We start from the raw sequence: 26,976 nt of genomic DNA, 5'->3' as shown, positions 1-26,976 counted from the left end.
ATCAAACACCACAATATGTTGGACATTAAAGTTATTGTTTTGTAAAATAGCAAGAGGTCAGAACAAAAACAGCCTCCAAATTATGCGCACATCAGCTACAACCCAATATTAAACATCTAACCATTGAACTCAGAATATACAGTAACTTAAGTATAGCCAGTTTTCAACAGAGCAACTAAAAGTTGAAAGTGGACAAAATATATTTTGTGTATTATCTTGTCTGTGATGCTATTGATTTATGACGTACATCTTTACAGCCTTTGATGCATGATTTCTTGATTTAGGTTTGATTACAAACATTTTCATCAGTCCTAAATGATTACAAATATGGAAAACTGTATATATAAATACAAGCAGCTGCATATTAAAAACTATGCTCATTTGTGGCTATGCTCATTTTTGTAGATTTATAAATACAAATATATATATATATAAACCCACACATTTTATTCTTCTTGTAGGAAAAAATATCACCAGTTTGAAAATACAAAACTACCACATACTTAGGGACAGTCAAAACAGGTTCAAATACATTTTTCAAGATGTAAGAAATATATTTGTAATGAGGAAGGAATGTGAAGGCTAATGAGAAACAGGCAGTAAATGCTGCAACTGGTCCATTCACAGAAGTACTGAATGCTGTGCAGATAAAAGTCGGCCAGCGCAACAAAAATAAAAATCAGTTCATACAGGTTGCTCCTAAAGTTTCCAAATTTTTCTCCCGGACTGAAAAAGGTCAAAGGAAGTAGTCCGCCACAGGTTTCTTAGAGGGGATTCCTCTGGTTTCCTGAGGTGCAGCTTCAAATATAATAAACTCCTTCTGGAGATGCTCATCAAGCTCTAGAATGGCTGCCACGTTACCACACCTAGGAAATATTCAAAAAGAGGAAACTGAGTAATGAAAACCAGCACATTCAGATTTGAAGAGTCACTGGTACACACACCAGTGTGTAACATACTAGACTGCTATGAGATAGATAGAAAGAAAGAGACACACCTATAACAGTAGTTTGGAGCAGACCACACTGTTAACACAGTCTCATTGAAATGCCACTTGTAGCCCTCCATCACCAGCTGATGAGCTCTGCAGATCATGCTGATATCGTTGGCAGCATTAAACTGTGCCACCACATCACTACCAAACAGATATCCAGCTCCTCTGGGACTCACACCCCACCCCATGGTGTCTAGAGACCAAACCATCGCAGTTAAAACAACATACTGAAAGCCTTTCCTTTATGTCATACATTACAGTAGTCTCTCATACCTTCTGGGTCGGACCACAGCAGATCACACATGGGGCCATCATGAGGAACTTCCTGTTTTCGGTCAATAGTCCTGATCTGATCCAGAGTTTGAATAGATGGAGAAAGGCCACCATGCACACAAAATATCTGAGGAGCAAAAACAGTGTGATACTTTTATTCAGCAAGGATGAATGAACTGCATTGAAAGTGACAATAAGAGTTTTACATTCATACAACATTGTATTTCAAAAAAATTGTGTTCCTTTAAACTTCCTATTCAATGTTTTCACAATAAAATAAAATAAAATAGTAAGCAGCTGTGTTCATTAATAAATGTTCCTTGTGAACCAAATCAGAAGGATCATGTGACACTGAAGACTTGAGTTATGGTGGCTAAATAAGAAATAGATTACATTATTAAATATATTAAAATAGAAAGTGGAAAGATAGTGAATTATAAGAGGACCTACCTTGCCATCGACAATAGCAGAGAGGGACAGGTAGTCAAAGATCTCTGTGCAGTACCTCCAGACTGTAACAGAGCCGTATTTTCTAAGACACTCATCATAAAAGCCATACACTTGCGTGATCTGCCTCGACTCGTGGTTCCCTCTGATCAGCGTTATTCGGTCGGGGTATCGCACCTGAAGACATAAATATACAGGACTGTGAATAAGGGCAGACTACAGAGTGCAGAATGGCTTTAGCACACACATTAAAAGATTCATTTCAGGATAGATTCTGCACCTTTAATGCTAGCAGCAACAGGAAAGTCTCCACACTATAGAAGCCTCTGTCCACGAAGTCTCCCATGAAGAGGTAGTTTGTCTCTGGAACTTCACCCCCCACCTGAAGACCCAGAGGACAATGAGAAGAGTCAAACAACACGGCACAAAGAACTGCTTTTTAGAAACTTCCCCCGGTCCACACAAGTTTGAAAGTGTTAACAAATATTGCATATTCTCAATTGCTTACCCTAAATAGCTCCTTTAAATCATAAAACTGCCCATGTATATCTCCACAGACCTACAAATTAAAGAAATGAATAGTGAGCTGTTTTCACAACTGCATAATCCTGTTAAAGGATATGAATGCGATGGATACAGAAATACTCACCGTGACGGGAGAATCTACCCTCTGAACATTACTCTCTTCCACCAGAATCTCCCTGTACAGCATAGGAACTCATGAAACTTACAGCATAAATAAGATATCTTTTGCAACTTTAACTCAAAACAAGCAACTGTATAATGATACACAACTTAACAGTAAGCACCAGTCATTTAGATGCATAATGGTATCTTGTCTCTTGAACACCTAAGCATTACCTTGCTTTGGCACACAGCGCCTTGACTTCATTTTCCTTGATAAGTTCACAGCGTCTGAGTTGCTCGATCTGTCTGTCCAAGTCAATGACGTCGCCCATCATGACACACATGCATACACACTCACAGAAATCCCCCTCAATGTGAGGCTGATTAAAAGCCCTAACTCTCACTGGCTCGCCAGTCCTGTGTTAGACCACGAACACACTCAGCCTCCGGAGGAATTAAGAGACTATGAGGGTTTGCACATAATTACACACACAGAGATGATCCAGAACGATGATGCCAAGATGAGAAAATGGCTGAAAAACAGAGATAAGAAAAGAATCATTAAATTTCGAACAATCAGAAGCGTGCTTGAAACAAACTTGAGACAAATGTAACAGTGAGTCTTTAAGTGCATCTGTAAGTTTAATAATAACAACATCAGCAGCAATAATAATTATTTATTTGAATATATTGTTTTTAATATAAATAGTTCAATTAAAATACAAAAAAATTCAAACATTATATTTTTCACTTTATTAGTTATACGTTGTTACATTAATTATTTTATTAAATTAGAATCTCGGTGTTATTTTAAATATAATTACTAAAAATAATACAGCAAATGAAACTATTTTAGTTCTTTATTTCCTTGGACACAACTTAGCCATTCATTTTGACAACCTCTTTGCATTGTAGTTTTCAATCGAGCAACGTTGTCTTAGTTTTATTGCAGAAATTAGAATCGCAAAGCCTGGTTCACACAAATAGTATAACGTTAGAGAAAAAGCGGTTATTCTTAAAACTGTGCTGTGCTTGTTTGAGCTTTCAGCTTTCTACTATTAAGAAAAGAATTGCATTTCTTGCGTTGAAATAAGTAAATATAAAATACCTTGCGCTTTGGATTAAATTTGTTTAGGCATCCGTTGTTTCTTTTGTAAGATGGTAAGTTGGGGAAGCGGCGTTATGCAAGTGTGTGACCATCACATCAACAAGCATCCGACTGCTCGGCTCATCTTTCAAAATAAAGGCCACATGTTCAGCATATTGCTCTTAATAACGACATACATTAAACTCGTAAAATAAAAATGGGTGAGTGGAAAAAAAAATCTTGATCTGACAGAAAAGGTTAAGATTGTTAAACTCATGGTGCAATTTTTTTTAACAGTACAAATATTAAATATAGGATATTAACAGATATTAGGCGTGATGTAACCCTGAATGCAAGTTAATTACATTTGAAATGACACTATAACTAATGTAAATTAAAATAAAACCAAAAAAGGCCTCTTTGTTCTTTTGGTATTTTCCAAACGATTGTTTGGTATTTTGAAATCGAACGTGGTTTGAAAAAGCGCCTTTTCCTGTTTCAGAATGTATGACGACACGGGCTGTGATTGGTCGAACCGGCGCGGCGAAAGACCTCCATGATATTTGGCGCCATTTGTCGAAAACAATCCACTTCGCCAAAACCTACATTATTAGGGAATATGGGTTCTCTACATTAGATTCAAATCCTCTTCTAATTTTACCGACTACATTTCCACGTAAGCTGGGTTTGGGGGGCGGTTATTATCACATGTTATGTTTGTTTGTTTGTTTTTTTCCGGTGTTGGAATTTATATCGTTGTTTGGGAAATGTGTAGATAGGCTTTGTGTTTAACGGTAATTCGTTACTGTACGCTACTCATATTTTTGCACCGTACACTGTACATTTAGAGTATGTATCAACGTATCCCCCAAGGAAGGAAAAGAACCGGTGAGTGCCTGTAATGGTTATGATTCTTCTACAAACACATAACGTTAGTTGACAGGTAAACCTTTAATAAATGCGATTATGGAGACTTTATTCGCTCAGACTTCAGCTGTTACTGTTATATACAATGTACACGTTGTAGATATGTTTAAATAAGCTTTGGATGTGAGGAATGTAGCTTTGTTGTTTGTGCTTGTCTAAACTAGTTTAAAATCCTTGGTTTTGTCTGTTAAATCTATACAGATCTATAGTTTGGGTGTGAAACAATGGCAGGGGCCGTGGCTATGGCGGCTGTCATAGAGGATTTTGAGGGTCAGGTATGTGTCACAAAAAAATACAGATTTTCTATAAAAAAAAAAAATTGACATATACCTTTATTTTCTGCTGTTTACATTATTGCTATGTTTCTCCAGCCGTGTAAGAAGTTGAGAAAGGATGGTGATGCACCAGCTGTCAAAACTATTACTAATTACTTTTTGCCCAAGCCTGTGGAGAAACCGTTCTCACCACCAAAGTCTAACAACATTTTGGACTACTTTAAGAGGACCTCGCCTGCACAAGAAATAAAAAGCTGCTCTCTAGTAGCTAAAGAAAACTCCTCGCAACCTTCAGAGCAAGCAAGTCATGTAATCCCTGTGAAACCTATAAGAGGACAGGGGCAGAAACGAACCAGGAAGGCCAAAGACAACAAGAAGTCCAAAGAGGAGGATGCACAGGTGGTCACAGATGATGTTGTCTTGATAGAAAATCCCAGTGAATCATCTGTAAAGGAAAGCAATACTGCCTTCCTTCCAGCTCAAACCTGTCACGATGCCTCCTCTGATAAAGAATCTGACATGAGGAAAAATGCCACCGAGGCTGATCCAGATGTCCTGTTGATTAAGAATTCTGCAGAAAGTTCTGAGAAAAAACCCTCATTAAACCAGAGCAGGAGGAAAGACTGTTCAAACAGAAAATCTGCAATGAGGAGTAACCGGAAGGCAAAAGATGGCTGTGAAGATACTGAGGAATGTGATGCTGATGCACAAGATCCTGTACGTGAGACTAAATTGGAGGGAAGTGCAGAGGAGAAAAGCGGCACTGTCACAATCTCATTCAAAGACTTTGTGCAGAATCAAAGTCAAGAATGGGAAGAGAGCGATGTGATTTCTAAGACTGACACTGCTGGCACATCAAGTGAAGGCAACCTTTGCAGTGGTCAGGGTGATTCTGCAGTCGGTCCTCTACACGTGTCTCCCCGAACTCTCACGATTCAAGCTGAGGTGCATCCCATTTCCCCTGATCATCTCGAGTCTCTCAAAGTTGCCAAGGAGTTAAAAGTCGCATCTATTTTTAGCAGAAATAAAAAAAGTCAGTCAAAAGAGGACAAGAGTTTGTCTGATCCTGTTCCGGAGATTAAACCGGATGTGTTGCCTGACCTCAAAAGGAAATCTAACGTTGTTCTTCTTGAGGAAGATCTGGAACTTGATGTGGTGGAGTCCAGCCCCATTCCTAAAAGCACTGAGGTTGAGAGGAAGCAGTTCATGAGTGCCTTTAAGCAGCCGAGTCTTGATGGTTTTAAAAACAAAACCAACAAGGCTCAGAGCAAGCAGAACCAGGTTCAAGAGAAAGTCTCGGAGGCAGCAGACAATCAACATGACAAATCTCTTGAGAACAAAACTGAAGAAAAATCTCTTGAGAATAAAACTGAAGAAAAATCTCTTGAGAATAAAACTGAAGAAAAATCTCTTGAGAGCAAAACTGAAGTGACCAGCTCGGAGCAGCACGAAGAGAAGAAAAGCTGTCCAGGTGACAAAAAGAAGCGAGTTAGGAAATCTGGGAAGAAAGGGCAAGCTAAGAAAGCTGAAGATGCACAACCTGCAACTCTGAAACCTGAAGAACCTCCAGCAGAAGTCGACAAAGGCATTAGCCCAGCTGATGATGACAACAGTGAAAAGGCTGTCAGAGAGCTGAGGAGGTCGACCAGAGAGCTTTCACGTAGACAGTCAGCCGCTGTGCTTAATACTGAACCACAGAAGAAAGAGAGGCAAGAGGACACAAAGAAAGATGATGACAACCAAAATACACCCTCTCCCTCTCTGGCCTCTACCCCAAAAGCTCAAAGACCCAAAAGAGGCATGTATAGATCTGAAATGCTCTGCCCACCTGACATGAAAGGCAGCCCTATCAGGTGAATTTAACTTTTTAGTTTCCTACTTTAATTGTTTTTTGTTAAGTACTTGAGACAGTAATTCAAACATTTTATTCAACAGGATGAGAATCACCAGGGTATTTCCATCCTCTGGTACAAAAGCTGGTGATTTTGAAATATCAAGTCCTCTCTCAATACAGGTAACTAACATTTATGATTTATGTATGTTATAAAAAAAATAATGCTATTGCTATGTCATTTAACAGTTCTTAAAAATAATTGTTTACATAAACCTTTTTATGTAATTATTTTATTTTAAAATCTGTTAACTAAATGAAATAATTCTATTTTATTAATAAAAACAATTGTTATCAGTAGTTGTTTTAAGACTGAAGATTACTCACAAAGCTCTCCTTTGTTAGGAATCAAATGCAGCGAAAAAAAGAAAACAAGCTAGAAAGCTGGTGCAGAAAGCCAAAACTCTTCAGCAAAGTAAAAAGGACACTAATAAAGATAAAGATACTGTACGACGCTCTACAAGAAGCAAAGAGTCTGTCGTAAATTACTGTGAAGATGAGGTAAGATAGTGGGTTTAAATTTGTGTAAATGTTTTCTGCTTACAGGAACTCAAGTTCTTTATAAGTCAAGTTATTTTAGTTTTTAGAATTTATATCATTTCTTCTTTTTAGGATTTTGTAGTGTTTTTGGAGGAAAGCAAAAGCACTCTAGGCACTTCACAGGAAAATGAAAAAAGCCAGAAGAAGCTTCGTAGTTTGAATGAAGTTTTGGGGAAAAATACATCTCAGAATAAAACATCTAAGACTCCTGCAGGTACGGTACTGACACAAATGGTTAAAATGACGTCAACACCTTAATATTATTATTCTAATTTTGTGCCAACTTGGAAATCACATTTAAGTAATTAAAAAGTGCATTGATGTCTACTTAAATTTTTTCAGCTTCTAAAGTGGCTCCTCTTTTCGGTGAGAAAAAAGCTCAGACACTGTCGGCTGTCATCTCCATTTTTGACGACAGCAGGTATTACGCCAGTAATAACAGACAATAGTTCAATTGGCAAATGCTCTTTATTTCTTTTATTGTTAAATTCTAATAAATGCCTATACCCCCAAACTCAATGCATTCAGTCGAGAGGCATCAGAGAACTCGCAAGATGATGAACAGTTCAGAGCAAAGAGAGAGTTTCTGAAGAGTGGCCTTCCGGAGTCCTTCAAAAAGCAAATCGCAAGGACAGCAGCCAGCCGAGAGGCTTACAGCCAGGCCTGTGCTTCCTTCCAGATGGTGGTTCATGTCCAGCAGAGGGCTGCAGGTCAGCTGACAGCTGTTCTCTAGAGTGTGCTCTCAAAGGGGGTGTGTATTTAAGACTAATGTGCTCCTTTCTTATCATGTCAGATTGTTCTGTTTGGAATCTCCAGTGGCCCACGGATCCCTTCCTGAGTCGTTTGAAGGAGTCCTGTAATTTACCGTCTGTACCTCTGATGTCTTTGGAGAAGTCTTTAGGTTATGCCACAGTTCCTGTGAAGAGAGCCAGTTGCCATCAGGTCGGTAATCTATGATTTGTGTTTTGCAATTTCATTTATTAAATATTTCAGTATTTGTTAATATACATTACCATACAAATGTTTGGGGTCAGTAAAATATATATATTTTTCTAAATGAAATTAATACTTTTATTTAGTGAGGATGCATTCAATTGATCAAAAATAAGTTGTTTTTTTATTATTATTATTATTTAGATGTCCTTCTGTCGAAGATCTGAGTTTTCTGAGCCAATCAGGCTGCATCTTTTGGAGGAGATGAGAATCTCCAATCCCTCCTTCCCTCATCAGCGTTTTTTTAAACGGTTTGTTAAGAGGCGTGAGGACTACATCCTCCAGGCCTCTGCTTCAGGTGACTGAAAAAGACAATTAAAAAAAAATCCCTTTTTTTTTGCTTACAGTAAGATATTATTCGTAGGCAGAAATGTGTTCATAATCAGATGTGTATGCCAGAATAATTGACAAATTGTTTTCATATTTCTTTCATTTATATGATTATCTGTAGAACCTGAAGGTGAGTCTAAGGTGTCCTGCCCTTCTGGATCATCGGATGGCATTGGAAGGAAACGGAAGCGTGTGGATGAAGGAGAGATGACAGGCAAAGTGGGTAAAAAACCAAAGTCCAATCACACAGACGGGGATGTTATAATGATTGAAGAAAGTCCACCGTCAGGAGGTCAGGCAGCACAGAATGTCTCTGACACGGTGCCGTCTGGCAGAAGACGAAGAGGTCGATCACTAAAGCAAAAGCAGAAAGAAGAGCCCAAGCCAGCAGAGTCAGTCTCACCTGTGGGAAACCAGAATGATGCTGTCATTATAGTGGATTCCCCTGTCCCAGAAAATTCAAGCACAGAAGGTGATAATTAAATAAGTTTTAAGACTATCTTTTTTTTCTGCCCTGAAAAGTTATTTTCATCTAAAAGACTACTTATGAAAATGAGTAACTTTGCAGTATTTCATGAGCATTAGTTGAACAGCAAACATGAATTAACAGTGAACAAGAGTATAAAAATTTGCGTTTATCTTATTCTCATCAAGGCTGCATTTATTTAAAGGAAATTACAGAAAATTTACAAAGTATTGATTAAATATAATATTACAATCTGTTTGCACGTCTTTTTTTTTTTTTTTTTTTTTTTTTTTTTTGGTAATGTGGTGGTTTGTATTTTCATTTGGAGATGGAGTGAAAGAGGATTTGCTCTGGACAGAGAAGTATCAGCCGCAGCACTCCAGTGAAGTGATTGGGAATATGGAGTCAGTCCGGAGGCTACACAGGTTACTATGTTGTCTAGTTTAAACTAAGATGGTGAAAGATCCCATTCACCTTTTTTTGACATGTCAATAATTTATTTATTTATTTTTATTTTATTTTTTTACTTTTTTCATTACTGTTAGCTGGCTGAAAGAGTGGAAATTGAGAGCTGACCGGGAAGAGAAGAGGAAACAGCAGGATAAGAAGCAAGAGGAGGACAGTAATGGTATGTAAAGATGCTAAAAGGCACAGCACTAGCTGTTTTGCTTGCCATATTTAAAAATCATTGTCTCAACATTATTCCTATCCAGACTCCTGGCTCGTAGGTGAAGGCCTGGATGAGACTGAAGATCATTTGTGTAACACTCTTCTCATCACTGGACCCACTGGAGTGGGTAAGACTGCTGCAGTCTATGCCTGTGCACAAGAACTCGGATTCAAGGTGTGGTTCACTTTTCAAGTCTTTGTACTCTTTTGGAATTGTCTGTTATTCAAAATGGTAAAGTGTTTCTACCGACCTTGTTGGTTTTCTCTCTCAAGGTATTTGAGGTGAACTCCTCGTCTCAAAGGAGTGGTCGTCAGATCTTATCCCAGCTGAAGGAAGCCACTCAGTCCCACCAGGTGGACATCCAGGGTGTCAACGCTCAGAAACCATCCTACTTCAGCAATTATAGCAACAACAGCACCACCACCAAACCCGGCAACTCTCCCAGTATGAATGTTTTCTTCTTCTGTGATAACAATACAATATATGCTGTGCTGTGCATGACTTTTTGCTTGATCTCAGTGTCTCTTCCAATTACAGGGAAGTTGAATTCCCCCAGAAGGGTTGTGTCATCGCCCAGGAAGCCTCCTCAGTCCCCTCGAAGTGCTTCATCCAGAAGAGGAGGCTTGACTCCGACATCTTTGGCCAATTTCTTCAAAGCAGGTGGAAGGCCCCCAGGCAAAGAAGCAAACACTCAAGACAAGAAAACACAACCTGGTAATTATTCAGAATTTAGTAATCAAAGTCAAGTGAAGCCAAATATTTAATTGATATTGACATTTATAGTGAGCCATATTTAAAAGTTTTTTTTTTTTTTTTTTTTTTTTTTTTTTTTGCTTCATGTCTGAGGCCTTTCCGTGGCATTACTTGTTTTCCTCTGCAATCTAATTTAGTGCTCAAGCAACATTTTCAATTATTATCAATGTTCAAAACAGCTGTGCTGCTTAATATTTTGTGGGAACTGGTTTTTTTTTTCCTGTATCCAATGATGAATAATAATATAAGTTCAAAAGAATGGCTGTTGATTTTTTTTATTTTGTTTTATTTAGCAAAGTGTTTTCAAGCTTCATGTTTGAGACCTTTATATGGCATTTCTTGTTTTCTTTTAGTCTTAAAAGCTTGTTCCAAAAAGTCTGCCAAAGGAAAAGAGGCTGACAGCAAAGAGTGCCCCGGGGAAACCTCAGCAGGCACCAAGATCTCCACTGAAGACCAGGACAAGAGGACGGCCACATCCCTCATCTTATTTGAGGAGGTGGATATCATTTTTGATGATGACACTGGATTTCTGGCTTCAATAAAACACTTCATGACTACAACTAAGAGACCAGTTATTCTAACAACCAGTGGTGAGTAAATTTGTCACGTAACAAATAAGTTACAGTTTGTGATATGTGAATAAGTCATCATGAGACTTTTTTTGTGCAGATCCAGTCTTTGGTGCTACATTTGATGGATACCTTGAGGAAATCCATTTCAAATCTCCTTCAGTGGTAAGTCCACTTAATTTATTTTCTTCCTTTCCGAGAAAAAAAAAAAATCTTGTGTTTTGTCTTGTTTGTGATTGGTGATATGTTTGACTTCTCCAGGTGGATGTGTCTAGTTACCTCCAGCTGCTGTGTCTAGCTGAAAACATGAGAACAGACAGTAAGGATCTGTCCTGTCTGCTGGACTGGAACAGGTGTGATATTCGTCAAAGCCTCCTGCACTTGCAGTTTTGGGCCTGCAGTGGAGGTGGACAGCAAGTGCATCGGCCTTTGCCTTCCTCAGGTAAAGATATAATTGACTCAGAAAAAGTACACGAACTTAAGAACTCTTGGTTGTATATCCTTAATATGTGAATGTACTCATCAAAAACGGCTTGTTTCACTCTGTAGTGCTCAAAGGGGACATCAAGATTGACATTCACCGTCGGTCTGTCAGAGCTCAGGACATAAATGAGGATGAAATACCACCCTGCCACGCTGCATGCACTGAGAGTTTGCTGGGGATCCGAAATATGCAAACAGAAAGTCTTGCAGATTTGCTGCTAAAGGTGATTGTTTATCTCCCTAATGTAAAAAACTCTATTCTTTTTTTTTTAATGATATTAATAGTTTTATTTAGCAAGGATCCATTAAATCAAAAATGACCGTAAAGATTTCTGTTTAAATTAAATAAATAGAAGTTGTTGTTTTGAATTTTAGAACCATCAAAGAATTCTAGGGAAGAAAATATTAGAAGATTTTTATTTATCTGGTTGTGTGAGCAATATTTAGTTTAAATGAAAATACAAACTAAAAAATATTTTTTTTAAATGCAAATTTTAATATTTGCTAAACCTGATAAAAGTGTTAAATTCTTAGTGTTTTAAAGATTAAGTGCAGATGATTGCTAGGGTAATCCACATGTTTATCTGATGTATGACCTGATCAATCTATTCCTATCCTACAGCATGAGTCTTCAGTAATAGACAGCGTTAGGTGCTGGGATCTTCTCTCAGAGGTCCATAGAAGGGGAGTGAATCTTCTCTACTCCAATATGGAGAGTCTGCTTCCTCTGCCAACTCGTCTTTTACCACAGTCTACACTCAAATCACAACAAACACCAAACCCACAGTCCCGTCCTGAGCAAGTACCTCAGACTGTGTGGTTGGAAGTTTTGGAAGAGCCCTCTGATGAGGGTAGTCCCCTTAAAGTGTCCTCTAGAATGAGGGGGCGGAAGAAGGTGGGCATTGGCAGTAAAGATGTTTTCCAGTCTGATTCAGAGTCAGGGGATGACTTCCTCTCTCTAACAAAAACAAGCCGAGATCCTGCTCAAAGCACTAATGAAGATCCAGCCGATGTGTCTGTGAATGTGTCCGAAGCTGTGCCAGTAAAACCAAGGCGTGTTGTGTTAACCGAAGCTGAAAGGAAGAAGAGCAAACCAGTGATGCAGTGCCTAAGCAGTTTAGCAGAGTATATGGACCACATGTCCTTCCTGGACTCCTCACTTCACTACCAGCCGCTGCAAACAGAGGGTTGCTGCAGACCTCAAGTCTTTGGCTGGACTGGTGCACAGGTCAAGAGTGGGATGACTGATGACATTCGGTTAGAGTGTGTCAGCCGAGTAAATGATGTTAATGTCGATGAAATCCATGCTGCATTGGGGCACTTGAGTTTTAGGAAGTGCAAGGCTGAAGTCTCCCAAGCCTGGGACGGAGCACAGCAACTGGAGGAGGAGATCAGAAGAGAGGTAGAGGAGGAGCTCACCCTCCCTGTGGCTCCACACAAAGAGGGGTTCAGCCTCACTCAAACTATACCTTGTGACCCGAGGTGAGAATTTAGCTCCATTAGTTTTTTGTTTGTATTTATACTTCTAATAATCTAAGACTGGGTCGTGTAGCTTTATAGTGTCTCTTTGTTCTGTGAGGCCATTTATACACAGCATACCGTTAGATAAAAAGTAAACTCATGCTGATTTTGTTTTGTGTAGGGTGATGGAGAGGAGAAGTGAGGTGATGAAGTCGGTGCTCTCCTCCAGATCAGCTGGGACGCTTGGAAACCAGGCAGCAGCGGCTCTGGACTACCTCCCCTCTCTGCGTACCATCTGTAGGTCAGAGAAACTGAAGGAGCAGGGAAAGATCAAACGCAGGTGAGAGTTCAGCAGACACATTCATAGCCTGTCGGCAGTGCACTCATTAAGTTAAAGTTAGCACAATCCTGACTTATTGTCATCATTTGCTTCCACTAGGTGGTGCACTAGTGATAGGTCTAAACTACCTTTCTATATTAATTTATTAATATGTATTAGGATTAGTAATCCACCAAATGTTTGGCAACCAAAATTATTCAGCTGAAAATGGCAAAGAATAAGTGAAAAGACTTATATAGACATTGTTGTAGCGAAAAATGAAATTTTTGTTGACGTGATCAAATAACAACCATACAGTGAGAGACACACACTCTTTATAATGCAGCAAACAAACAGTGTGGAGGCATTTAACACTTTCAGAGAAAGATGCAAAACTCCTTACAAACACCGACAGTGAGATACGGTCTTAAATTGTGTTTTGTTGGTACTGTATATGTATCTACTAGAATATTCAAATGTTCAGCGTTAAGTATTTTTAAATTTGTTGTTTTGTAGTTGATTTATTTCTTTGAAAAGCATGGCAAAGCCATAAAAGTAACATTTTATATGATTTAATTTATGCAATGTTGAAAAAATTGGCAAAATGCATGGGGAAAAAAATGCAAATTGCTGAATCATTTGACTTTGAGATCTTTTGGTTAAAAAAAAAAATCTTTTGGTTTTCTGGTGTACTCTCGATTACCTTATGAGCCTGAAATGTTCATAAAAGTTTTAAAAACACAACAATTTATCTGTAGTGTTCTCGTAACTGCTGGGCGTCTCTTAATGCATAACACCCTGTTTTGTGAACAGACTCTGTCTTTTGTTACGCTAGCAAAGTGAGATCACTTCCAGTTATTCATAGTTTGAACAGTGACAGGGGAACTCCCTTTGCATAGTAGGCACATTTCTATAGTTAAGACTGCATACACCGTTTACATAAGTTAAATACCTCACATGAAAACATACACTGAACAAAATAAACGCAACACTTTTTGTTTCTGCCTCCATTTTTCATGAGCTGAACTCTAAGATCTAAGACTTTTTCTATGTACGCAAAAGGCCTATTTCTCTCAAACGTTGTTCACAAAACAATCAACAACCTGATCAACTCTATACGAAGGAGATGTGTTGCACTCCCTGAGGCAAATGATGGCCAGCTTAAGGCACACCTGTGCAATAATCGTGCTGTCTAATCAGCATCTTGATATGCCACAACTGTGAGGTGGATGGATTATCTCGCCAAAGGATAAGTGCTCACTAACACCGATTTAGACAGATTTGTGAACAATATTTGAGAGAAATAGGCCTTTTATGTACATAGAAAAAGTCTTAGATCTTTGAGTTCAGCTGATGAAAAATGGGGGCGTTATATTTTTGCTCCGTGTATGTCAGTAATACTGTCTGGTTCAACACTGTATTTGACACCACACCTTTTCTTTAAACTTGTGTCTTATAAATAGTGTGCTTAGCGCCTGATGCAAGTTTGTTTTTGTAGTTTTTTTTGCTGTGCTACCAAAGAAGTGTGAAAATGCAACTTGGTCATAGTTCATTGGTCTAAAAAAGAAAGTGGAGGGACAGGATGTGGCTTTTGCAAAGCTCAAATATGACTTGGTCACATTAACCAATGATGTTTTATATATGTCGGTCTTTTGCATTTTGTCACCATGTTTGTTTGTTTGTTTTAAATGATCAAATTCACTTGCCTTGTATGTGTGCCGAAACTTAAAGTTCCACTTTAACATAAAATAATCATAGTGTTGTGTGTTTCTCTCCCAAGGTTCTTGCACTATTTGGATGGTATACACTTCACTCTCCCTAAAAGCACAGTGGAGTTCCTGGCTTCCGAGTTCCCTTAAATTACATGCATATTTAGGCAGCCGATTAATGCATTTGTACAGTAATATATACTCAGAAGGAGTGTGGTTTTATGTTGTTATGTGGACAGCACATATTTGTACTGTTTTAAATTTGTTTCCCATTATGAAGACTTTTTTTTTTTGTACTGCCATGCATCTTCTAAAATGTTTTATCAAGTAATAAATTTAGATTTGCCATTTGCCAGCAAACATGTATTTCTCAAAATATGTATGTACATTGTTAGAGCACTAGTGAACATGGTGCTATTTGATTTTTTGTACAGTTTGTGTATGTTTTTTTTCTTCTAACGCATGCATTTAATCAGCTTTACATGATGTGTGAAGTCAAAACTAGAGTTGTTTTTTTCGTGAAACCCGGAGTCATGACACGTTTCACTTCCACATCTTCTAAATTTGATGGTTTTAGTCCACTTGAATCTGGGAAGATAACTGTACACCTGTAAAACGAGTAAATACAACATTTTGTGTATGCAGTTTCAGTGTGACTGGAGTATATTTACTAGCTTGAAAAAAATATGTTGCAAACAATATCAGTCTTGATAATCTCATTGTTTGCTTGGTACAAGTGTAATTTTACATTTAAATTTTTATTTATAATATTAAGCACAGAAAAGAAAAACTATACACAATGTGTCACTGTTTACAGTTTAATGTCATTATCGCCTACTCCTACCTATACGAGAGAGTAATTTATGTTAGTGTAATTATGTATGTAGATGGTTTTCTCCAGGAAGTGAACGCTAAGGTTTTTTTTATTCAGTAATAGAATGCTCGCGGAAGACCTCGCGTGATCGTCCAGCCGCAGTGTTCTGTCGCGCTCGAGCGCAGTCGAGATTGGAATCTGACGCGACAAAAGCGCACACTGACTCAATGAACGTGGTCAAACCTTCAAACCTCGCCCGACGGGACTAACCACGCGTGACAAGACAGGTCATCTCGCTACCTTTGTTTTTTTTAAGCATTTTGCCTATGGCAAATCGGGAAAAGAACAAAAAGACACTGCTAGAGTTGGCGAAGCTGCCAGAGAATAGCTGCTGTGCTGACTGTGGAGCTGCAGGTAAGAACTCACTGCCAGCAGTTCTTTGTCCACTTTAATAGGGATTTACTGACAATATATCGACACGCTGTTTATCATGGTTTTCAGTTCTGTAGATAATGCAGTGTAGCAATGAAGTAAATCTCATTGTCATGGTTTGATTGTAACTATGGTTTCAGTAAAACTGGCATTTGTTTTGAAACCGGTGTTCTGACGAATAATGCTACCAACACTGTATTTATCCTACTGTAAGATTAGGGTTGGGGTAGGTGTACATATTAATAAAACCTCACAAATTATTAATATGATGGAAGCAAAATCTGATAGAAAGTTAGAACTTTCCACTATCGAACACTATCCTTCCATCTGTTTTAATGAGAGGTAGCCAAAACTGACAGGGTAGCCCTATTTTAATGAATTCTTAGAATGTCTCACACAGTTTGCATGATTCCATATTCTGACTGTTAATTAATCTCTCTCTATAGATATAGAGAGAGAGAGAGAGATCTCACATAACTGTATAGGGTTTGTAACATTCAATGTTGTATAACATTGTTTACTGTTTCTCAAAAGTAATTCTCTAGCAGATAATAGAATAAAAATACTGCATATGTAAATAGGCTTTATTTTCATTAGGTCTCTTTTCCTAGATGTTGCTTGACATGCACTATAAAAACTGCTGGGTTGAAAACAACTCAATTTGGGTTCTTTTGGCAACCCAGTGCTGGGTCAGAAAAGGATGAACCCAACGCTGGGTTATTTTTAAGAATCAAGCGGTAACTTCTGGCTCTCTCTTGTGAAGCCAACACGGAAGTGACTAAAATTGCAATTCATCGACTGGCCACTTGAAGGGGCGGTCACCAGGGGGGCAGGTTTAGCGGACCCCCACCTGCTGTTAGCATTCCATTGACTCCCATTCATTTTGGCGTCACTTTTATAACGAATTACTTTACATCTGAGGCGTTTAAAGACTCCATTTGTCCATTCATTATTTCTAAAGAAACATGAAAATGTATAAAAGGCTCCATTACCTTGTATCTTACGTTATGGTCCCGTAGAAGCAGTTTTTGTAAAAAAATAGGCTAGTGATTGCGTCATAACCAGCGACTCTCTGTTGCACAGAGAAATTACCATATGGACAGGAGGAGAAGGTTGCAGGCCATCTTTTACTGTCTATGAGGCAATCGGGGGGACGTGGAGGCATAAAGTCAAGGGGAGATAATTAATCAGAATACTTACCAAAATTTGCTCCTGTTCATGGTCGCCTTCTCTGGAAGATTCGGTGGGTGATTCAGATTTCTCTTAGCACAGCGATTAGAAGACTTACAGGTTGCTCACGTGACATCTATGTCATCAAGCTCAGCAACTAGCCCGCTAACAGACTGATCAGGTCCGCAAACCACGGCTGTCTGGGCCACCACGGAGCCACCAGCAGCAGCTGCTACATTCTGTCCAGCCGTTTCCTGGATAACACTGGAATTAAACATCCTCCATTCCCCCTGCTCCAGAGTCTGTCTGGATAGCAAATCCGCTCCGAAGTTCAAACGTCCGGGGACATGAACCGCTCGGATCAACAGAAATCTGTTCTGAGACCAAAGGAAAATATTTCTCGCCAGCCTACACAGGGGGCGAGAGCGTAATCCTCCTTGATGATTCAGATACGACACAACCGCTATGTTGTCTGACCCGAGCAGTACATGACGGCCGATCATCAGATTCGAGAAATACTGGAGAGCTAGAAAAACTGCCAGTAATTCTAACCTGTTTATATGCCAACTGCGTTGTGTCGCTGTCCACAGTCCGTGAGCTGGGCGCCCTTGACAAACAGCTCCCCAACCGGTCAAAGACGCGTCCCTTGTGACAGTCTCTCGGGAAGCACAAATCCCCAGCCAAACTCTGGCTAGAAGGAATTTGTTTGACATCCACTGTTTTATTGAGATAACACACCTCTGTGTCACCGAAATCGTCCGATAGACTGAGCGCGTGGGAGAGATAGCTATGCTGTCATCGCTCGAGAGTCCAAGCCTATTCCCAGAAAGGTTATCCCTTGAGAGGGAATTAAAACACTCTTCTGGAAATTCGTGCATAAGCCCAGGCTGTTTAGATGATTCAGTACAAGATCCCGGTTAGAGTGAAAAAGTATGGGGAGCCAGAGCTAAGCCAAAGGGAAGAACGCGGTACTGCTACACTTTGCCCTCTAAAGCGAATCTGAGGAACTTCCTGTGTCTCTTGATGATCTGAATATGAAAATATGCATCCTTCAGATCGATCGTGACAAACCAGTTGTTTGGTTGAATCTGATACCAAATAGACTTTACCGTTAACATCTTGAATTTGCTCATCCTGAGTGCAAGATTCAAACGGTGTAAATCCAGATTGGGTCGCAACCCGCCGTCTTTTTTTGGCACCACAAAATAGCGGCTGTAAAAACCTGACTCCATCTGAGAGGGGTGTACTTCCTCTATAGCCACTTTCCTCAGCAGAGTTGGCATCTCTGGTCGCAGCACCGCTATTTCCTTTGGTTTCACAACCATGGGAAAAATCAGCGGAAAGGAGGCGGGCCTTTTTGAAACTGAATGGTGTATCCGTGACGAATTGTGCGTAACACCCATTGTGAGACGCCGGGCAAGCGTTCCCACGCAGCCCGAAACAACATTAGTGGTATCAAGATTTCCGCTTTCTGCAACGCTTTCATAGGCATTAAAATGTCCGGGCATGAAATCCTAAAATGTCTCCACGGCAGGAATTAATCCAACAAGAAGAACATCGGGCTCTACCGCTAGCGAAAAAGCGGCGGCTGTATGAGCCGTCATAAACCGGTCGTCTTTGCCAGACCCTTGAACCGTCCCTCGGATTTTGAAAGCTGAATTGCGCAGAGTGTCTGAGGGAACGCTCGGCATGATATCTCGATCCAATGCTGCTCGAAGCGCCCTTTGCAGCGATACAGTCAGTGTTTGAGTGTGGGGACACAGTCCCTGGCAAGCAGCATGAGTATCAGGAGCTGCTATTCGGGGCCCAAGAACGAGAGGCATTTGCCGTCGAGCTCAGGTCTAACCTCTTTCGTTGTCACTGGCAAGCTGGCGTGTGGGCGTTCAACCTCCCTAGGCCTGTGAGGAATCAGCTGGCGGAAGGCCTAGGGAGGCCTCTCCAAACAAACCGTCTTTAGAAACAAGGAGCATCCATAAGAAAAGATTTGTCCTTTTTTTTGATATCGGTGAGATTAAGCCAGAGGTGGCGCTCGACCGTAATCAAACCAGCCATGGAACGGCCCACTGCTCGAGCAGTATGTTTGGTAGCATGTAGCGCCAAATCCGTTGCTCGTCGTAGCTCTTTCACGGCCTCGGGTGTGATACCCTCCCCTTCATCGAGTTCTTTTGTACGATGTAAGCGTAAACACACTACGCACCATCATGGGAGTCTCCCTTTGTGATTAACCTGGTACACGGTTCCTTACATTTGCAAAAATTCATCGCGTACGCGGAGAGGAGTTAACACTGCTCGGAGAAACCGCTGAGAATGCGAGATGATTCCTAGGGCACAGATGATTCGCTTCCCTGAAGGAATGAAATCTGAGTGAAATAACGCGCGGCACCCAGGTATACGATGCGTACGCATGCGTGGGGTGGTGCCATGCGCTATTTGGCCAATAGGATTGGCGGGATGGTATAGGGCTTCAGACATTTGTCACACCGAGGGGTGTTCCCCATACGGTGACATCACCGCAGCATCGAAGTGACCTATGAAAGGGAACCTGCTCCCACCCATATTCGCAGCGGCGTACAAAAAATTTTTGCACGTTCAAAGTCTAGTGTGACTACCCCTTGAGGCTGGCTGCCAAAGAGAGTCAAATTATATTAAGTATTAATATTATAATATTTAATATATACATATATATATATATATATATGTATGTTTAAATTATATTAAGCCTTAAATGTTCTACATAATAAAGGGCGTGGCCACTTGAGTGAAAGGTGGATTGCTGCTGCTCTCACCGCCATCGAGCCAGGTGGGCATGGTTTCAGCATCCAGCTCCCGCCTCTTTTCCCATTTTCGATTATCAGGGAGTGACACGCTGCCAAGATGCCGACAGCCTTCTCCGCCCAATTTGAGGTTAAAAAAAACGCTCTTCAGAAAACTACACTACGTCATGGACACTGTGTCCAAATCATCAGAAGTTATATATCACTTGAAAACATAAAATCTCAAAATTCATCCTTCAAAACCCATTTTAAAATCAGACATTGCATTACCATGTAAATTGTACATCAATATCATGTTAAAAAATGTTTTCAGTCATGAATTATAAAAATTTAGGTTTGTATCATGCACATTCATGTCTATCTTCAAAAACGTGAGTGACAGTTATCAGGTTAAAACCACTGCTGCATCAGTTTGACCAGCCTTCATCCCAGTCACCACCTGTTCTTCATCAGTGGCCTTAAAGAGAAACACATTTGAAAAAGAGAGAACATTTAATCAAGCTGTATCCATTTTCAGGTAGAGGTGTATTCACATCAGTAAGGATAGGTAAAAAATCGGTTTAATAATTGTAACACTTTGTGTGGTTGTTTAATGTCTCTGTCTACCACAGCGCTCGAGAACGCTATAATGGCAGCACTAGTGTGAGCATGTAATATTGTTTGAAATAATGTATTGCTCTCAGAAAGCTACTTCTTTACTGAAACATTAAAACATGACATTCACATACCTCACAAATGTTCATGTACATGGAGAGCTGCTCTTCAAAGGGTTAGTTCACCAAAAAATAAATATGGTCATAATTTACTCTCCACATGTTTACTCTCCTGAACAGACATGCTTGCTGTCATATAATTTAAGATATATTCATATATAAATATTGTAATGGATTACTTCTACAATAACTCTGTATTTATGAGGCTTGAAAATACAGATTATCATTCTAGACTCTCAATGGATTAACTAAAAATTATGGGAAATTTAAAAATATATTAATTTGTGTTGTAAAGACTTGTAGGTTTGGAATGACACGAGGGCAAGTCAATGATTTTTTGTGTGAACTATTCCTTTAAGAGGAAAGACAATGAAGGATGACTCAAACTTGGTTTGAGCTCTGCAATGATAGCCGGACCTTCAGACTGAAGTTTAGCCAACGGTCTGTGGGTGTGACGTCTGATGCTTAGGCAATCAGACCGGCTACAAAAACATTCATTTTCTAAAAATAACTCTTATAAATCTCAAATTAATTATTTTCTCCTATGTCTCTGGCTTTCAACATCTGAAAAAAACAAACCAAAAAAAAAAACATTATTTTACTCTTAGTAAAAAAAAAAAAAAAAAAAAAAGTAATAAATTGATAACGGAATTATGATGTTTACTTGCCTTAAACCCGTCTTTCCCTCTCTTTTGAAGATGCTGAGAGAACCACCTCCTCCTCACACAAGCAGGCTCTGTGTAACATTAGTTAACTCCCGGCGTGGGCACAATGAAGACACAAGCTCAACAAGTCTGAAATATTACATGCAAAACATTACTTTGAACTATTACCACTTCAACAGTCTCAAAATAAGTATGCTAGTCTTTATTACATAATGCCATTTCCTTTAAGAAACTAACATACATTCAGTTTAAATACGCAAAATAAGAAAACAAATTAACATTAGTTTAACCGTAACCATAACCTTCTATTAACATCTCAAAAAGGGCAGATATTGTGTTCTGAGGTGAAAACCGCATCTGTGTATTTTTCAATATAACCTCTTTTATTTCCATGTTTCATGAAACCTCAAAATACTTCTGGACATAAACAATGAATGATAAATTTACATTTTGAATCGTTACTTACCATAATGTCTTTCACTCGCTTCTCGCTTCTTTCACGCTTAGAAAATGGTGCCTTCTCGCACTGGCGACGTCCAATGTTAAAGTGACATACGTGCTCTCTTTTACGTCCGTGTTCCCAAACACAGCACCGCTGGGTTATTATTAAGACCAATTTTCAGCCCAAAATCGGGTTAAAACAACCCATCAGTCTCAACCCAGCATTTGGGTTGAAAAAGTAACCCAACATTTTTTAGAGTGTCTTGAGTTATTTACATGTTTGTTTGTTTGACTCTTGTTATTTGAAGATCCAGATTGGGCTTCATACACACTGGGAATATTTGTGTGTCTAAACTGTTCGGGAACTCATCGCAATCTTCCTTCTGTAAGTCGGATCAAGTCTATACGCTTAGACTTCTGGGATGATGAGCTTGTGCTGGTATGTGAACTAAAAACTCAAATGATGAAATATTGGTTGTTACCTCCCTGTTAGATTTTGTAAGGTCACTGTTTCAGTTTTCTGAATCTAGTAGATACATTAGGTCATGAATGTGAAACTTAACACTGTTGTTCTTCCTTTCAATGCATTTTCTGGACGAGAAGTTCATGAAGGCCAATGGAAATCGTACTGCCAAAAACTTCTATGAGAAATTTGTCCCAGTCTTTTATTATCAGCCCCAACCGGACGATTGCGAGTGAGTAGTCCAATCTCTTCTGCAGACGGAAAAGTCAAACAAAAGCATAATTTAAAACGGAAACATATACTTACTAATTTATCGCCAGAATGGAACAGATCTCTGTTATAGGAAGTTAAAATATATATAGCTGATCAAGCAAGCATTTTACCGGCAAGAAAAAAAGCTATGTACTATTGTTGGTTACAGTAAGAGGAACTACTGCTTCAACTAAAAAGGGTTTCTGGTTTTGAAGTCCAGTCTTTTGATTCTGTCAATTGCATATGTTATTAGTTAAATATATGGCCACATTCAGCTAAACTAGTAAAATCTGCTTTGTTATTATAAAATAATAAGTTTATGTTTGGACTGCAATGTATATATATACTGTTTATCATTTACACATCAATCATCCCCAGCATGTAGCTCAACAAAATGAACTCTATGCACACTGTATAGGGTCCTCAGAGAACAATGGATTCGAGCCAAATACGAAAGAATGGAGTTTACAGAGGAAAAAACTGAAAGATCCTACACAGCAGGTAATCCATTTCAGTTCCCAGATGTTTTCTTTTTTACCTTAAAAGTTTATTTAGCTTATTCTGTTTCATCCCTGCTAATAGTAACAATGAATAACATTAATCTTTCAGTGAAATTGTTTGCCCTGGTCTAGGTGTCTATGAGGGCATGCTGTGGAAGAAAGGAAAGGATAACGGACAGTTTCTCGAGAGGAAGTTTGTCCTTTCAGTGCAAGATTTCACCCTCAAATACTACAAGGAGGATGTGAGACATTTTTTGTTGAGCAATGATGTTTGCACATCGTCAAGAAAAAAATTCATTATATTTTATCAAAGGCATTAATTGTAAATGGCAGCACAGACTGACTACATGACATTTAAGTCCATTAAAGCTAATAGTATGCATTAATCATCCAATATCTTTCATCGAACACAATTCTAGCTTTATTTTAAAATATTTGACTTTGATTGAAAATAATAGCATCTAATGAAGTATTAGGTGCACAATTGAGATATTCATTAAACACTATACCTGTGCTTTTCAGGAATCTAAGGGACCAAAGGCTGTTATTTCTGTGAAGGGCCTGAATGCAACCTTCCAGCCTGAGAAGATAGGACACGCTCACGGCCTTCAGATCACCTACTCTGTGGATGATCACACCAGAAACCTTTTTGTTTACCATAAAAATGGACTGGTAAACCTCTGAAACTTTATTCCCCATAACTGTACAATATTTGATGCAGATTTCAAAGTTGTTGGTTTTTTTGTTTTATAGGCAGCTTGAGCACTAAATAGTATTTGCTCCTGTATTTCCTCCCTTTTAGGAGATTGTCAATTGGTTCAATGCCATTAGAGCCATTCGCCATGTCTACCTGAAAACAGCCTTTCCTACAGCTAGCGATGGAGATGTAAGTACATTTTGAGTACTTGATTTTGACTTGTTAGAGAACCATGTGTAACCTCAGTGCAGTTTGCTTTACCTAGCTTTTGAATATCTTAAAAACGTGTAGTTTTCTCCCGCTGTAGTTGCGTCAGCCTTGCCACATAAAAAGGAAGTACTGCAAGTTTCCCCTTTTCCAAGTGATTTTACTTCCTGAAACCATTAACAGCTAAAAGCCTGTCTTCCCTTCCATTTCACTACATGAATGATCATCAAACAAACACCCTACACCACAGTGTTAACAGGACACGGAAATGTGGTGTCACTTTTTTGTCAGTCTCTGTGTGTCTTATATTCACTAGTTTTCTGGGCTAGTTCAGGAACAGATTGTTCTGTGAAACACTGAAAATCACTGTAGACGTAAACTGAATTTGGGTCAATGACATTTCTGCTACATGTTTATCTGGATCACCTCTGTAGAGTTGGCAGTATGAAATTAATATTATGAAATGTCAAGACAAATGATTGAAATGTACTCTAAATAAAACCAAAGCTCTCTGAAACAGTTGTGAAAGGTGATCAACATTTTTTTATTTTTTTTATTTCTTGTGCGAAGGTTTAATAACTGTAACTGTACATTTCATCTTGATTATAAACTCTTTTACCAATGTGTTTTTTTTTTGGCCTAAAGCTAATCCCGTGGATAACCAGAAGCTATTTAAAAGAGGGTTACATGGAGAAGACTGGCCCCCTGGTAAGAGTTTTCCCCCATAGATGGTTCCTTCTGTGTTGCTTCTTTGCATATTTTGAAATCTAGTTTTTTTTCAAGTGTAGCAAGATGTTTGTATTTGCCCTTAAATTGCACAAGTATTTAAGGATAAATCGAGCTATTCTTGTGAAACACATCCTTAAACATTCACAAACAATAATGCACCGTTACATGTTGAACCACTCTGTCCAATTTCTTTATATATTTCCAACATCTGTATATAGTTCTGCATGTGCTATTATTATATTATAACATTTCTGTATTGTGTTTTATTGTCCTGCTGTCTTATGCAGACAGAGTATGATAGCTCACAGAAGAAAAAACTAATTTTCTACCGCTTATGTTGAGCATGTGACGAATGATTTAAAGTATTTCCGATATAAAAACAAATGACACTGGCTGTTTGTGTATGTTGAACAGCAGCGAGAGCCTTTCAAGAAAAGATGGTTTATTTTGGATTCCCTGGACAGGAAGCTACTCTATTTTAAAACACAGCTGGTATGAATTGCTTTTTTCTGTTCCTACTGTGTTTTTAGTTCACAAAACTCTAACATGAAACCTGTGAGTGTCGAATGAATTTGAAAGCATTTCTACTATGTGAAATTGTGAATCTTCTCTCTTTTTTAATAAATCTCTTTTTAATCTCTTTTTTTGTCCTAAAGGATGCCATTGAGCTTGGGGTAGTTTTCATCGGCTCAGAGAACCATGGATATTCCGTGAGAGAGTGTGTCCCTAAAGGGACGAGAGGAAACAAGTGGAAGTTTGGGGTAATTGTGGAGACGCCCGATCGGCAGTTCGTCTTCATGTGCGAGCAGGAGCGCGATCAGAGAGAGTGGGTGGAGGCCCTGAAAACCGTCATCTCCAGACCCATGATGCCGCAAGATTACACCAGTAAGATTATAACACTTTTAATCAGATGTGCTAATGTTGCAAAACATAAAGGAGCTGTAACAAAAATAACACTCTGTCTCCTTTTCAGCTGAAGCCAATATCCGTAGACGGAAGTGAAGACCATGAGTGGATGGGACAATAAGCTCAGACTCTGTCACTAAATTTATTTAAAATGAACCCTGACACGCTAGGTTAATCTAAGATTAAAACATTTGAGTCCTAGGGACTCAAAGAGAACCGTGGAAGAATGTGACTTTTGTTTGGGGGGGGGGGGGGGGCATTGTTTCCTAACAAGCAGTTTAAAAAAACTCTATCTTGGTCCTTTTTGGGATGTGAAACCAATCTGAGAGGACTGCAGCAGGTCAGATGAAGACAGACTGACTGGCTGAACTCTCTGAGGAGCTCAAAGGAAATGACTGCGTCTGAAGATGGATAAGATCTGGGCTCTCGCTGCAAGTGGAGATCTTGAAACAAGCCTTGACCAAGATGAGGATCGGTTCCTAGTGAGAGGTCAGTCGGATTCACATGCAGGAGCTGAGACACCAAATCGAAGCAGAAACCATCAGGAATTATGGCTGTGCAGAAATGGACACATGCAAGTGACATGAAGTGTGTGATGTAAATGCTAGTCGTAAAACACCTGGGGTTCATAAACTGACATTTGGCCAGTTTTTATTTTGGGGGTAATCATATGGGCGACTGAACAAAACTGACTTGTTTTCATGTTCACAGTTCTTTAATTTTGTTTATATTAAAATCTATTTTCAAACCACATAATACATCAATACTACATTTGAAATTTTATTTTTGTTGCTAACACAGTGGATGCCATTCTCTTCACTGACTTTAGCATAACTTTAGCAATATGTTGATTTTGCTAGATTACCATTTATTGAAATATATTATATTATTTTATATTTTATATTGAAGTAATAACAGTTTTACAGATAACACTGACCCAAGAGGCTGTCATTCCCAGCAAAGCACTGTGGACAGTTTGTAGCCTGGATCTTAAATCAGCGTTCAGCAGTGATGTTTTTCAGCAAAGACAAACTTTTACAAATGAAGCAGAAAAGTCATGTCATTTGAAGTGCAACCCCACCAATGCATGGTTTAGCTAATCCTTTAGTTAATGTTTTTGAATTGTGTATCTTTTGTATTATTATTAAAGAATGATATCAGTTTACACACTTTTTTCCATAAGTGCATCTCCAGTCATCCACAAATATCCATGTGTATATCTACACACAATAAACAACAAACAAAACATTTTTTTAACAATTCAGGGGGTGGCAAGGAGAAATTTTTCTTTTTTTAAACTTAGTTATTATTATTATTATTATTATTATTATTATTATTATTAGGCAGCAAAAGAATAAGTACAAAGAGGAAAATGAGGGTTACACACATTATAAAATCA

The 26,976-nt window shown here is 38.9% G+C and overlaps 3 protein-coding genes across 3 annotated transcripts; 2 read left to right on the top strand and 1 right to left on the bottom strand.

The window, feature by feature from the left end:
- Positions 1-426: 426 nt before the first annotated feature.
- Positions 427-3,805, bottom strand: LOC127952068 (serine/threonine-protein phosphatase 4 catalytic subunit B-like). Its single transcript, XM_052550332.1, has 9 exons — positions 3,450-3,805; positions 2,576-2,874; positions 2,364-2,415; positions 2,223-2,273; positions 1,995-2,096; positions 1,718-1,891; positions 1,268-1,394; positions 998-1,187; positions 427-866 (listed from the first exon to the last, which is right to left on the bottom strand). The coding sequence occupies exons 2-9, from the start codon at positions 2,683-2,685 to the stop codon at positions 737-739; spliced, it is 936 nt and encodes a 311-aa protein (XP_052406292.1). The 5' UTR covers positions 2,686-2,874; positions 3,450-3,805; the 3' UTR covers positions 427-736.
- A 133-nt stretch (positions 3,806-3,938) lies between these two features.
- On the top strand, positions 3,939-15,458 carry LOC127952064 (ATPase family AAA domain-containing protein 5). The gene is made up of 24 exons (XM_052550326.1): positions 3,939-4,104; positions 4,277-4,316; positions 4,557-4,630; positions 4,727-6,483; positions 6,566-6,644; positions 6,867-7,022; positions 7,134-7,275; positions 7,404-7,482; positions 7,590-7,771; positions 7,855-8,003; positions 8,199-8,352; positions 8,506-8,856; positions 9,179-9,275; positions 9,396-9,478; positions 9,564-9,694; positions 9,793-9,964; positions 10,058-10,234; positions 10,627-10,863; positions 10,943-11,007; positions 11,104-11,284; positions 11,392-11,549; positions 11,948-12,807; positions 12,968-13,126; positions 14,886-15,458. Exons 3-24 carry the CDS (start codon positions 4,580-4,582, stop codon positions 14,962-14,964), a joined length of 5,499 nt encoding a protein of 1,832 aa, XP_052406286.1. The 5' UTR covers positions 3,939-4,104; positions 4,277-4,316; positions 4,557-4,579; the 3' UTR covers positions 14,965-15,458.
- A 149-nt stretch (positions 15,459-15,607) lies between these two features.
- On the top strand, positions 15,608-26,742 carry LOC127952066 (arf-GAP with dual PH domain-containing protein 2). The gene is made up of 11 exons (XM_052550327.1): positions 15,608-16,042; positions 22,132-22,262; positions 22,427-22,518; positions 22,957-23,039; positions 23,171-23,280; positions 23,561-23,710; positions 23,841-23,924; positions 24,588-24,650; positions 25,086-25,163; positions 25,328-25,556; positions 25,645-26,742. Exons 1-11 carry the CDS (start codon positions 15,955-15,957, stop codon positions 25,671-25,673), a joined length of 1,137 nt encoding a protein of 378 aa, XP_052406287.1. The 5' UTR covers positions 15,608-15,954; the 3' UTR covers positions 25,674-26,742.
- The last annotated feature ends 234 nt before the right edge of the window (positions 26,743-26,976 follow it).

This window comes from Carassius gibelio, chromosome B3 (assembly GCF_023724105.1).
Source record: "Carassius gibelio isolate Cgi1373 ecotype wild population from Czech Republic chromosome B3, carGib1.2-hapl.c, whole genome shotgun sequence".
NCBI classification, from domain to species: Eukaryota; Metazoa; Chordata; class Actinopteri; order Cypriniformes; family Cyprinidae; genus Carassius; species Carassius gibelio.
This window is presented reverse-complemented; position numbering and strand designations above follow the sequence as displayed.